General features: G+C 53.7%; 1 protein-coding gene across 2 annotated transcripts; it reads right to left on the bottom strand.

Moving 5' to 3' along the window:
- Positions 1–1637: 1637 nt before the first annotated feature.
- Positions 1638–13193, bottom strand: Mrpl14 (mitochondrial ribosomal protein L14). Of its 2 annotated transcripts, none has more exons than XM_048347696.1 (3): positions 13087–13193; positions 3149–3242; positions 1638–2134 (listed from the first exon to the last, which is right to left on the bottom strand). In XM_048347696.1, exons 2-3 carry the CDS (start codon positions 3217–3219, stop codon positions 1768–1770), a joined length of 438 nt encoding a protein of 145 aa, XP_048203653.1. In that variant the 5' UTR covers positions 3220–3242; positions 13087–13193; the 3' UTR covers positions 1638–1767. The 2 variants fall into 2 exon arrangements, with proteins under 2 accessions (XP_048203653.1, XP_048203654.1); XM_048347697.1 differs by having other exon boundaries at positions 3149–3239.
- Positions 13194–13268: the final 75 nt, after the last annotated feature.

Genomic DNA, 13268 nt, shown 5'->3' with positions numbered 1-13268 from the left:
AGTTCAAGCCCCACGCAAAACAAAACAAATTTCCCCAATGCCTGTGGGATAAAGACCTTCCAGGGCTCATGAGGCCCTGCTCCTCCCCTGGCCTGCTCCCCTTCCTTCCCCCAAAAGGCCCACGTGGGAAGGGCGTAGACCTCCGCCTGGGGTGCCACTGGGAGGTGGTGGACCTGCAGAGGTGGGGCCTAGTGGGAGGACATTAGGCCATTGGGGGCGTGCCCTTGGGGAGCAGAGTGGAACCCCATCTCTCCATATCTCCTCCACCATGTGCTCAGCACATCCAGCCCCAAAGCAACGGACTGAGCCCCCAGACCTGGAACTAGAATCAACCTGTCCTCTTCCTAAGCTGACGGCCTCTGGTGATGGTTGCAGCAACAGGAGGCTGACCACACCAGCTCATCCCTCGGCATGCCCCACCCTCTCCCCAGCACTGGCCTCTTCCAACAGCGCTGCTCCCCATGGCTTTGGGAACGCGCTCTTCTTCCCTCGGCCTACGCCACCACACCACACCCCCATGCCTACTATTTCACTTTCACTAAGGCACAGAGGACAGAAAGTGCACTGGAGCGTATGGCTAATTAATTATTTACAGACACATCCACTCATGGAACTCCCACGCATCTCCAGCACTGCCGACACCGGGACAGTCCTCTTGCCCTTTCCCGTCTACCTCCCTCAAGACCGCCCTCATTTTGACCCCTGTCACAATGCCAACTCAGACGGCAGCTGAAGCGGCTCCTTCGCTGGGAAAGTCTATCCCTTTATCACAAGTAAGCCCTCGTTGCACTGGGAGCTTTGCACCGCTCGAGGTACCATTTGGTGCGTGTCAGCCCCTGCTGGGACACTAAGATACAGAACATGCACAGCCATGACGGAGCAAAGAGCCTCTCCCTACTGCCCAGAACTGTTCTGCACATGTCCCGGAACTAGCGTATGGTGCCATTACTAGTCTCCAGTTCACAGGCAAGGAAGCCATGAAGGGTAAGTGGTGAAGTTGGTTCAAACGCCAGCAGGCGAGGTCTTAACCACGGCACCACTCTGCCTCTCAGAGGCCGAGAGACTTCAGCTAAGGGAGCGCAGCTCCCCAGGTGTCCCCAGGGACACCAGCCAGTGAATGGAAGCCATCAGTCGCCCACAGGGGCCCAAGACGTCATCTGTACACAGAAGGACTTGGCCGAGCCTCCAGGAGCGCAGGAGGCTGAGCACGGGGCGGGCACAGGAGTGTCCTGGAGAACATTCCCAGGCACGCGGGCTGGTCGTGCGGCAGCATCTAGGGAATGGCTACTCCTAATCCGTGCAAACCAGCACTTGTCACTACCCTCAACAGCCCAAGCTGATACAGCAGGAGGCCCAGGGTGATAAAACACCGGGACAGGGAAAGCAGTCTTTTGGTTAGGAAGTGAAACACCGTGGCAGTACACTTATAAATTGCACATGATTCGGACTCCCATTTCCCAGAGCCTGACAGTCCTTTATGACCTCGGATTACAGGGTCCAGCAGCAGCGAGGACCCCAGAGCCCCACGCCATGGCTGCTCCGTCCAGATGTGTTCCACGTGGCTGCTACATGGCAGCTGGGCTGGCACCACTCACATGCTTCAGCATCATCCGCTCACCACCACACCCGAGAGCAAAGGAAGAAAACCTACATGGAAATGTTTATTCTGTCATGGACACTATCCCCCGTGGGAAGGGAGCAGCCGTGCGGTCCCCGCGGGGACGTGTTCAGGCCCGGGTCCCGCAGCTGGGGAGGCCTGGGTGCCGCTCACACCAAGTTCTGAGCGATGGCCAGCACCTTGGAGTACTCGCCCTCCCGCCGGCGCAGGCCGGCGGGGATGGGGATCTTAATCCGCGTGCCCACGGGGTTCCCGTTGTCCTCAATGAGGACCACGTTGTTGGAGTCGAACCTGGGGGTCATCCGGGGGCCGGGCATGCGATGTCCGACGATGAGCGCCTTCTTCTTCTGCCCCCTGATGGCCAGGAGGATGCGGTCGCCCACCTTGCCCACCCCGCTCTTGTTGTAGACGTGGATGCACCGAGGAGGGCGGTGGTAGGGGGTGTTCCCCAGGGCACTGTTGTCCACCACGCGCACCCGCGTCATCTTCTGAATGGCACCGAGGCTCCCGGTGGTGCTGGCGAGGGAGAAAAGGCATCGGTGAGCTCGGTCTCTCCGGGCCACGCGCACAGGCCTCAGCCAGGGCAAGCGAGCGCATGCTGACACCTGCAGGCACGCACACAGAGGCACGCACGCACGCACACACAGGCAGGCAGCGTCGTTGTTTCCTTACAGTCGAGAGCTCCTGCTGCCTGTCAAGACCTCAATTTAGATGGTTTTAAAGAGGGCTCAATTCTTCTGCTAACCACAAACCCTGCAGCAGCTATAAAGTCCAAGGTTCCCCAAAGCACTCTGGGAACTGAAGAAATCCTGGCGCGCCAGGCCTCACCCACTGCCTATCCTGCAAAACCTGCTCCCCCAGCTGCGCTCCTTCCCTTCCCAACTGGGAGCCCAAAAACGTGGGGGAGCAGACTGACACAAGGCAGCAGAAACCAGAAACAAGCCAAGGTAACAATCCTTTGTTTCCGTAGTAGTCAAGGGTTTTGGTTTGTTGTTTCTGGCAGTAATGGGGCTTGAACTCAGGGCCTTGTACTTGCTAAACAGACACTCTACCACTCTACCATGCCTTCAGCCCCTTTTTGCCTTGGTTATTTTCAAGGTAGGGTCTTGCTTCATGGCCAGGTCAGCCCAGGCTGCAATCCTCCTACTTGTTTTTCCCCTGTGTTGCTGGTGACTATGGTTGCCTATACCTGTAATCCCAGCTATGCAGGAAGTGTAAATAGGAGGACAATGTTCCAAACTGGCCAGACAACAACTGTGAGGGTTGTAATGTCCTGGAGGAACGACAGGGTCAAGAGCAGTCAAATCACCGTAAGAATTTTGTACGGACAGGAAAGTTGCAACTTCCAGCACATTACAATCCAGGCAGAGTTGTCATCTCTTTACCCATCCCCCTCTCAAAGGGCACAGGATACACCCCTCCCTCCACGCGCGCTTTCCTCAGTCCCCACTCCCATCCCAGTCCCCCCAGGAGCCCGACCCGAGGGGAGGCCAACTCAGAGTGGGGATTAGGAACGTAATGTGAAGTTACCTGAAGGAGCGCTGGCTGAGCGCCCGGCCTGCCTGGGTGAAGAGGCCCAAGGGCCCGGAAAAGACGGCCATGGGGTCCCAGATGGCAAGTCCTGCTGGAACGGGGGAGAAAAAGATCATCTCTAAGTCAGAGACCTTACTCAGAGCAGTTGTCTTTGGGGACTTGTGTGGGAGATGGCACTTGTAGCACCGATCGTTCGGCACGAAACATAAAGGTTTCTCAGTGGTTAAAAGGTGCATGATAGATAGCAGAACCCCGGTTCCAACATGCTACCCGTGCTCCGCCTCTGGGGTGGGGAAGTGGGGATGGGGGATGGCCCCTCCTCGCTCTTCCCAGGCAGCAGGACAGAGGAGTCCCTGTCCACGGCGACCGCTGTGCCCTCTGCGGACCCTACGCACTACCCAAACTGTTTTCTCCTCATCACCTCTGCCGACAGGAAAGCAGGAGCAGCTGTGCAGCTCCAGCCAGCAAAGCAGAGCCAAAGGCTGCCCTTCACATGCAAGGCCAGTCTCCCAAATGACACTGTAACCCGGGGGAACTGCAGCTGAAGGGGGACCTCAGGAAAGCAGGCCACAGCCCAGAGCCTGAGCATCCTCGGGGCACGAGGCACGGCTGAGAAGAACCTGCAGTGGCTGGTGACTGCAGCTGCAAAGTATGCCTCTCCCCACCCAAGGCCCAGGCTCAGGAACTCGGCCAGGTCAGGCCAGTGCACTGTAGTATTTACACAAGGCCTTGCCTTTAAGTTCAGACAAGACTACTGAATCAAGGAAGGGGGTCTCCAGAGTCACTGCCACCGGAACAACCAGACAATCCCCAAAATGCCTGTGCACCGGAACTTAACCTCAAATCCCAGGAATTCTCCAAGTGTTATCCTCAAAACAACCCACGAAGCACTGACCACATTATCATCAAAAAGCTAAAGCAGCTAACTTAGCAACTGTGAACATGACACAGAGACGCAGACTGTCAGACAAGGCCAGCTTTTCTGTTCCTGCTAGATGACAAGTCACCACGCTGCTGAGCTCCGGTTCCGTCGGGAGAGCCGGCAGGAGTGGCCACGCAGAGCCCAGCCCGAAGCCTGGTACTCGGTGCCCACGAGCTGCTCCTGCTGCCTTTCTTCATCACAGCACAGACGTCGTCCCCCACAGTAGCCAAGGACACAACCAGAAGGAGACTGACGAGCCAAGGGTGTCCCCTCCACCCCGCAGCCTCGTTCTTGGTCCAAAGCTCCCCTCACCCAGGCCCCCAAAACACGGCCTCGGCCTCGGGGTCTCTGGCTGAGTACTTTATGTCGCCAACTCACTCAAGGCTCATAAAACTCCCCTAGTAATACTATTATTAGCCTCACTGGTAAGCATGGAAACCAGGCGGAGAGAGGTAAATAACCTGACCAAGGCAGCACAGCTGGGAGTGACAAGGCAGAACCTGTGCTGACTCAACAGGGAGTAAACACGGCAACGCCATCTAAATAGGAATGCCTTCCCAAGTGTTCACCGGGTGCCCTCCACAACACTGACATGCCATGTTCATTTACCTGCCAGCTCCACGCAAGCTCAATCAACACAAACACACACGACTGCCAGGTGAGAGCTACTCACTCGAACCCCACCTAAGTTCTGAGTACAATCTGTGGTGTAGGTGGCAAGAAGAGCTCCCCACTCCAAGCCATAGCTAAAAATGGGCACAAACCACCACCGCTCTCCAAGCAGGCTGTCTGGTCCAGGCAGCAGCTCCCTCAAACCCCAGCCAAGCCTTGCCATCTGACGCTGGCAGGCCCTTCCTAGTCTCACTCCCCGGAAAAGACTCCTGGGCTTCTCCCCAGTCCCTCCCCATGAGCCCACCACCACCCACGTCCAATCTCCAGGGACGGCAACACCCTTGCCTGCACAGAATGGCCTCTCCCCTTCCCTCCTCCCTTCTCCACACGGCTTCCTCCAGGAGTTCCCCAGAATGACCTCGCGTGGGTATCACCATGACTCCCAGCTCTCTTCAGGGCAGTCACTGCACAAACCCAAGGGTGCCCCCCCCCCGCCTCCTCCCAGCCTCTCCCCAGCCTGGGCCCCTCCCTGCATCAGCTGCCACCCCTCCTGCACACAGAGGACATCCATGTGTCCTGTGCTGGTGGAACCATGCAGGCAGGATGTTCACTCTCGTGACGCAGGCACTGGGCAGACTTGGAACAGATGCCAGGGACCTGCACATGTTAGGCAAGCTCCGCACCACGGAGCCAGATCCACAGCCCTGTGTACCTGCATGCAGTCCCTAAATATTCTACTCCCCGCTGCATGCTACTCCAAACTCAGAAACCACAGAGGACCCCACACTATGGCATCTGAAGGGCTACTGTCATTCAGGAGGTGGCTTGGCACACTCAGCCTCGGAGCCCGGGGAGGACGGCCATGTCTCCAGGGAGCACTTCCATTCCTCCAGAGGCCAGCAGTCACGACTGTCACTCGTTAAAGGATCTGATACTGATCTCCAGCCCCAGGCCACCTAGCCAGGGCCTTTCACCTATGGTGTGCATGCTCCTTATCCTCCAAACCCCAAACGTCATCCTGATAAACACCAAGAATGTAATCAATATCCGTAGACCATCGTCCTGATAAACACTAAGAATGTAATCAATATCTAAGATACTCGGGGCAGCCCAGAGGTCAGGCCCCCAGGCCCACCATGACTTCACGCAGAGGCCCAACGCGGCAGTCCCGCAGGCCAATGCGCTTCCCCAGCGCTGGGGAAGCAGCCCAGGCTTTGCTGCTGGCCCTTGGAACTGTCCGTGAGCCTGGCACCTCAACTGCCCACTGTGGAAAGCCCTCACTCCGCCATTCAGGACCGGGAGACGTGGAGACCACAATCTACCTCAAAGCAACCCTGCTGGCCTGGTTGCTAGCATAAAGCCATCCTGGGACACGGGGCCTGAAGCACTGCCCGCAAGTCTTTGTTTCCCAGGAGACCCGCTTCAGTATTTCCTCCTGTACCACACTCTCACTCAGCCGAGGTCATGTACCTGGAAGACTGCTGGGCCAGGGATGGCTTTTCATGCCACTTCCTGGTCCATTCTGCAACTTACCCTCCCACTTTGAGAGTATGAATCACCGTGCCCTTAAAGGGGGATGGGAGAGAAAGTCACGCTCATGTCCCTCCCTGGTTTTAACTCTACAATCTCCGTCAGGGTTGAGGCCCAGAGGGCTGGATTTCCGAGAGACACTGGTGAGTGGTTCACCTGGCTCTTCAGCCTGCAGAGGCCACGGAAGCGCTCGCTGTGTGGGGGCAGGGCCGGCTCCTGTGCGCCAGGCTCCAGGGTCCAGAGCGTGCAGCAAACTACTAGACACCAGTGACAATCTGTCAAGTGGACACACGTGGCTCACAGCCAAGCCTCCAGTTCCACACGCCGGGCCGGGGCTCTTCTTTATGTTCTTCCCCTCAGGTTCTCAGTATTTAAGGGAGCTTGTTGTTTGCTAATTTTCACACAGGAGCTGAATTGGAAACGCAAACAAAAACCTACACCTTGGATGCTTTGTGGAGAGCTAGCAAGTGCAACTGGTTGAATTTTTAAGATCAATGGATGTATTTAGTATCAAAAATCTATACAGTAAGCCGCCTTATCCCTGAATTTATTCTGCCGCTCAGCTGACACAGGAAAGCTGTAAGGCCTGCATTACCTTCTGCTGTGTTTACACAAGGCATCCTCAACATCTGTGCTTTTCCTCAACAGTGGTCTCCTTGGAGCCACTGGATACCAAGGATCTACAGCATTATCACTAGAGTATACTTAATATAACACATCTATACATTGTCTGCTATCCAGCCAGGTGCCTGAGATCTTACAGATGCTTTAAAGGCCTTTTAAAGTGGAATGAGTGTGACAGAAAAGGTGTGTGTGTGGCCGGGAGATAATAAGCACTATCACAAGTGCTCAAAGGACATTCTATTGGGCCGTAACAGGAGGGAAAACACACACACACACACACACACACAAATCAAATGCAAAGCCAGCCCCTGAAATGACAGCTAGTGAGAGCCTGGAAGTTCTTCATAAAAGAGGGAAAAGCCTAGGCCTGGCACTTTGAAGAAATCAAAACCCCAACCCGAGGGAAGGGGTGATATTGTCCAAAAAGAAATGCAGTCATGGAGCTGCAGTGGTGCAATCAGTTAGCGCGCAGTACTTATAAGAAATGTAGTCATTACCTGACCTATGGAACTCTATAACTCCTCCTCTGTATATAACGTTATACTAATAATACAAAATTAATTTAAAAAAAAACACCCTCCAACCCTAGCTGGGCACTGGTGGCTCACATCTGTAAGCCTAGGTAATTAAAAGGCTGAGATCTAAGGATAGTGATTCAAAGTCATCCCTGGCAACAAACTCCACAAGACTCTTCTCTCTCCAATTAACCACTAACAGGCCAAAAGTCGAGCTGTGGCCTAAGCAGCAGAGCACTAGCCTTCAACAAAACAGCTCAGGAATAGCACCCAGACCTGGACTTCAATCCTGAAGACCAGCACATAAGCATGTACATACACACATTAAAAAAAAAAAATAACACTATGTATATTCAACTCTGTCTATCTTCTGGCAGGGTTCACCCAATCATCCTGGACCCACAAACACTTGTTCATTGACTAAAGACTCCTTATTGTTTTGCTGTACAATTCCTTTTCAATAAGTTTATTCTGTCGATAAGTGATTTTTTTTTGTTTATTTGTTTTGGTGCTGATTCTGGTGCTTGAACTCAAGAGCCTGGACACTGCCCCTTAGCTTTTGTTGGTTAGCTGGTGGTAAGAGCCTCACGGACTTCCCTGCCTGGGCTGACTTCAAACTACTTTCCTCAAAACTCAGCCTCCTGAGTAGCTAGGATGACAGGTGTGAGCCACTGGTGCCCTGCCCATTGGTGAGTTTTAATCCCAGGCAAGTGTAATATATTGCAATTCCAAAAGTATCCTTAAAGCTGGGCGCTGGTGGCTCACATCTATAACCCTAGCTACTCAGGAGGCTGAGATCTGAGGATCATGGTTCAAAGCCAGGCTGGGCAGGAAAGTCCATGAGACCCTTATCTACAATTAGCCACCAGAAAGCTAGAAGTGGTACTATGGCTCAAAGTGGTAGAGTGCTAGCCTCGAGGACAGCACCCAGGCCTGAGTTCAAGCCCCATGATGGACAAAATAAATAAATTTTTAAAAAGTATCCTCACACTTTCTTTGGTGGTTTCATTCCTGAGCTGCCAATGGAGACAAAGTAACTGTGTATGAGATCTACTAAGGACTTGTGCTGAGAGCAGAACAGTGCTAAGAACAGAGTACAGGAAGTAGGGTGTTACAGATGGAGAAACCAGACAGCACCTCTGTCTCTAGCAAAACACCTGAACCAACCAACCACTTGGAGGATTTGTTCTGGCACATTCCATCCATGCCCCATGCACTTGGGCAAAGCATCGTGGCAGCTGGGGTTTGTGCAGAGGACGTCTCCACTTCTCAGCAGACAGAAGTAGAGAGACACAGACAGACAGGAAGAGGCCAGCAGCAAAACTCCCCCAAGGACCTGCTCCCATGGAACTACTTCCTCCAGTGAAGTCGCACCTGCTAAAGTTTCCACAACTTCCCAAAGAGCACCGCTCCCTAGGGACCAAGGCTTGCCTCCAGCCTTTTCGAGATACTTCATCTACACCACAACGTGAGGACTTCGCAGACTTGTCCCAGGGCTGTCCCAAGGTCCCAAGGTATAACACCAGCTCAGCTAAGATGCAGCTCCACTCACTCACACCTTCATTGAAGCAATGCAGCCACTGCACAGTGTGGGTACTCTCTCCCGATCCAGGCTGCTACGCCATCTTTAAAAGCTCCAGAAACTTTAAAAAAAAAGCTGCCTCATCCTGGCACAGTGGTGAACACCTATAACCCCAGAACTCAGATAGAGGCAGGAGGATCACAAATTCAAGGTCAGCCTGAGCTACATAATGAACCCATGGCAAAATTTAAAAAAACAAACCTATTTTCCCAACTCAGCCCACAAAGCAAGAACATAGCCAGGGCTTCTATCTTGTATTGGGTTTAAATCAATCTTCCACCTTCTTATGAAAGTACTTAAAACAGTGGTTCTGGCTGGGCACTGATGGCTCAGGCCTGTAATCCTAGCTAGTCAGGAGACTGAAATCTAAGGATCACGGTTTGAAGCCAGCTCAGGCAGAAAAGTTCACGAGACTCATCTCCAATGAATGACAGGAAAAGCCGGAAGTAGTGCCGTGGTTCAAGTGGTAGAGTGCTAGCCTTGAGAAAAAGGAGCTCAGAGAGAGCACCTAGGCCCCAGGACAGGCAAAAAACAACAAAATAAAATGAAATAAAAAGAATGACCAGAACAAGCCGGGCACTGGTGTTCATGACTGTGATCCTAGCTACTCAGGAGGCTGAGATCTGAGGATCGCAGTTCAAAGTCAGCTGGGACAAGGCTGCCCAGGAGACCTATCTTCACTAACCATCAAAAAAGCCAGAAGTGGGCTGGGGATACAGCCTAGTGGCAAGAGTGCCTGCCTCGGATACACGAGGCCCTAGGTTCGATTCCCCAGCACCACATATACAGAAAACGGCCAGAAGCGGCGCTGTAGCTCAGGTGGCAGAGTGCTAGCCTTGAGCGGGAAGAAGCCAGGGACAGTGCTCAGGCCCTGAGTCCAAGGCCCAGGACTGGCCAAAAAAAAAGCCAGAAGTGAGGCAGGTCATCGGTAGCTCACACCTGTAATCCTGGCTATGCAGGAGGCTGGGATGTAAGGACCATAGTTTGAAGCCAGCCTGCACAGGAAAACCTGTGATACTCCTATCTCCAATTAAACACCCAAAAAAGCCAGAAGTGGAGCTATGGTTCAAGTGGTATGGCGCCAGCCTGAGTTCAGGCCCCAGGATCAGCACAAAAAATAATAATAATAATTTTTTTAAAAATCAGTTTTAAAGGACTCTGGACCATCTAAAGATTCCAAGAGCTGAGTGAATCCATGTTCGGAGCCTGACACAGGACCTGAGAGAGGACTCCAGCTGGGGGGTTACACCTGATACACGGACAGCGAAAGCACATGCTAGCCTCTGTTCTTCCCACAGAACCTTCGATTCCACAGTGCACTTGATTCAGTTTTCACCGTCGGCTTGCTGACATGCTCCCTCTCCTCTGTCTGGGAAGTCTCCGTGGTCCACGACTTGTCAAGGAAGGCTGCGAGTAGGTGGTGAGCCCACATAGGCAGAAACACCGCAGCCACCAGTGTTGAGACTCACAACAACATCACTTAAAAACTAATTAGTTAAGAAAAGCCTTCCAGAGCTGGGAATGTGGCTTAGTGACAGAGTGCTTGCCTAGCACGCATGAACCCTGGGTTCCAATTCCTCAGTACAGAAGAAGCCGGAAGTGGGGCTGTAGCTCAAGTGGTAGAATGCTAGCTTTGAGCAAAAGAAGCTCAGGGACAGTGGCAAGGCCAAGTTCAAGTCCCAGGACCGGAAAAAAAAAAAACAAAAAAAAAAACTTCCAGTCATCTTCAGAGACCCAAACTCCAGGTAACCAATGCCTTTCCTTTTCCATTTTCCAGATATCCACCACTAGTATTATGTGGCCTCAAAGTTGGTCTTATTATTCGATGTAAGCCATGGAACAAACTAGTTTTACAACCACAAAATCACTGTATAAAAAGTTCCTCAGGGCTGGGGATATAGCCTAGTGGCAAGAGTGCCTGCCTCGGATACACGAGGCCCTAGGTTCGATTCCCCAGCACCACATATACAGAAAACGGCCAGAAGCGGCGCTGTGGCTCAAGTGGCAGAGTGCTAGCCTTGAGCCGGAAGAAGCCAGGGACAGTGCTCAGGCCCTGAGTCCAAGGCCCAGGACTGGCCAAAAAAAAAAAAAAAGTTCCTCAAGAAATAAACACCCAAAGACGCCTTGCCTGAAAAATCCAAACTACTCCTTACCCTCAGTGAGATGCTTGTTTTTATTTATTTTTTTCCAGTCCTGGTGCTTGAACTCAGGGCTTGTGTACTGTCCCTGAGCTTCTTTTGCTCAAGACTAGCACTCTACCACAAAGCCACATTCCCAGCCCCATCCCTGCTTTTAATACTTGCAGTGAGTGAAGAGTGAATTGTTTGTGAGACAGTAACCTTCCAGAAGACACACCCATCCTGCTCTCCTTTTCTCCCCACATTTTCTACTGTTAGTTTTAGCAATTATACAAAACTGCTTCATTTTACACACTCTCTTCTTTAGTGTGGATTCCTGTCATCCTAAATGCATCTTTGCAGACAACTTGAACTGACCAAAAACATGGGCTTGGGGCAAGGGGGAAAAAAAAAAGGTACAAAAGAACAGGGCTTTTCAAACTTCTGTGATGTGCAGACATGCATTGTGCTCTTCCCAAGACACTCACATGTGTCAAGAAACATTTAGATTGGTACAGTGGCTCACATCTGTAGTCCTAGCTACTTGGGATGCTGAGGTCAGGAGAATCATGTTTGGAGAATAGAGGCAGTGTGAGTGCCCCCATCTCAACAACAACAACAACAAAGCTGGGCACTGTTACATAGGCCTGCTATATCAGCTACATGAAAAGCATAAATAAAAGGAAGGACTGAAGTCCAGGCTTGCCCCAGCAAAAAGCAAGTCTCTATCTGAGAAGCATCAAAAATAAAAAGTAGTTGTGGCTTCAGAGAACCTGCTAAGCAAGTGTGATGCCCTGAGTTCAAACGCCAGCACCATCAAAGGGAGTGTACTTACTCTAGGTGCAACTTCCTCTGAGGGTTTCTATTTCTTTTTGTTTTTAAGATGTCCATAGCTGAGCATAGTGGTTCATGCTTGCAATTCCAGCACAAGGGAGAAGATTAGGAGTTCAAGACTGGCCTACGATATATAGCCAGGCCCTGCCTCAAAATACCTGTGATGGTGCTTTCCAACTCACCAGTTAAGACTCAGTTTAGAAAAAAGAAAAAAAAAAACCTGCCATAAACCAAACTATCCAGTTGTGTTCCACAAGCTACTGGTGAGTGAAAAGCCAATAGGCAGCAGAGATACTTACTGACCAACTACAAGGAGTCCCCCCAAGACAAACAGCGCTCTTCTGCTTAGCAGTGACTGCCAGGTCAGGGTTCAAGGCCCTTCCATAGTGCCATCACTCCCCAGGGAACCCAGTGAGACTCTGCCAAGCCTCAGCAATTTCTTTATAAATTCAGTCCACTGGATTCCTCAGGTCGGCAAAGTTCACGCGCTGCCCACCGCAGAAAGCAATGCTTCCCTTTTGGCCCTTTCTTTGCAGGCATCCCAAAGTTACCAGGCAGGTGTGGGTCGCGACTCCGTGGTGGGCGTGGGCTGGCCCATCCGCCGTCCTTCAGCTAGGTGGAGGCTGGGGCAGCGGGGAGCCAGGGAAACCCCCGGCCCGGGGGGAGGGGCACCGGGTGCAGGGCAGGACCGCGGGCAAGACCTCGCTCCCCACACCACAGAAAACTCATCTCCACACCAAGTAGGAACGAAGACGGGACGCCAGGAGACGCGCCACCGCGCCCGGGCTGGCCCCCAGCTGGGCTCCACGCCCCAGGAAAGCCAGGTGAGCTTCGAGGACAGCGGGAGGGGGCTGCCCTCCAGGCCGGGGACCCCTCAAGCCGGGACCCCTCCAGGCCCGGGGACCCCTCCAGGCCGGGGACCCCTCCAGGCCCGGGGACCCCTCCAGGCCGGGGACCCCTCCAGGCCCGGGGACTCCTCCAGTCCGGGGACCCCTCAGGCCCGGGACCCTTCAGGCCGGGGACCCCTCAGGCCGGGACCCCTCCCACTCACCCCCGCCCTCCCCACCCAGGCGTCTCCACTCCGTCCCCGGGGGGAGTGCGCCTGCTTCCCCACTGCAGGGAAGAGAGAGCAGAAGCAGCAAACCAGAGGGGGCTCCACGCGCCCCCGCGCCCCCCGCGCCCCGCCATCCACTCCGTACCGCTCTCGCCGCCCTGGAATATCCCGCCGCGAGCCCCCCGGGACGAGCGCCGCCTTCCCCCACGCGGCCGTCCACCCACTGCGCCTGCGCGCGCGGCCCCACCGGGCGGGCGGCGGCCGGCGAGTGCGCGCGCACCTGACGTGAGCTGGCGCGGGGGGCGCGGCCTGCGGCGCCCCGCCCCT

The sequence above is a fragment of the Perognathus longimembris genome, chromosome 6, assembly GCF_023159225.1.
Source record: "Perognathus longimembris pacificus isolate PPM17 chromosome 6, ASM2315922v1, whole genome shotgun sequence".
NCBI classification, from domain to species: Eukaryota; Metazoa; Chordata; class Mammalia; order Rodentia; family Heteromyidae; genus Perognathus; species Perognathus longimembris.
Note: the sequence above shows the minus strand (reverse complement) of the source record. Positions and strands in the feature narration are given on the sequence as shown.

Coding starts and splice junctions, on each gene's coding strand:
- Mrpl14 (XM_048347696.1), bottom strand. CDS start 3,219: ATGGCCGTCTTTTCCGGGCCCTTGGGCCTCTTCACCCAGGCAGGCCGG. Junction 2,135..3,148: donor CTCAGCCAGCGCTCCTTCAG/GTAACTTCACAT, acceptor CTCCCTCGCCAG/CACCACCGGGAGCCTCGGTG.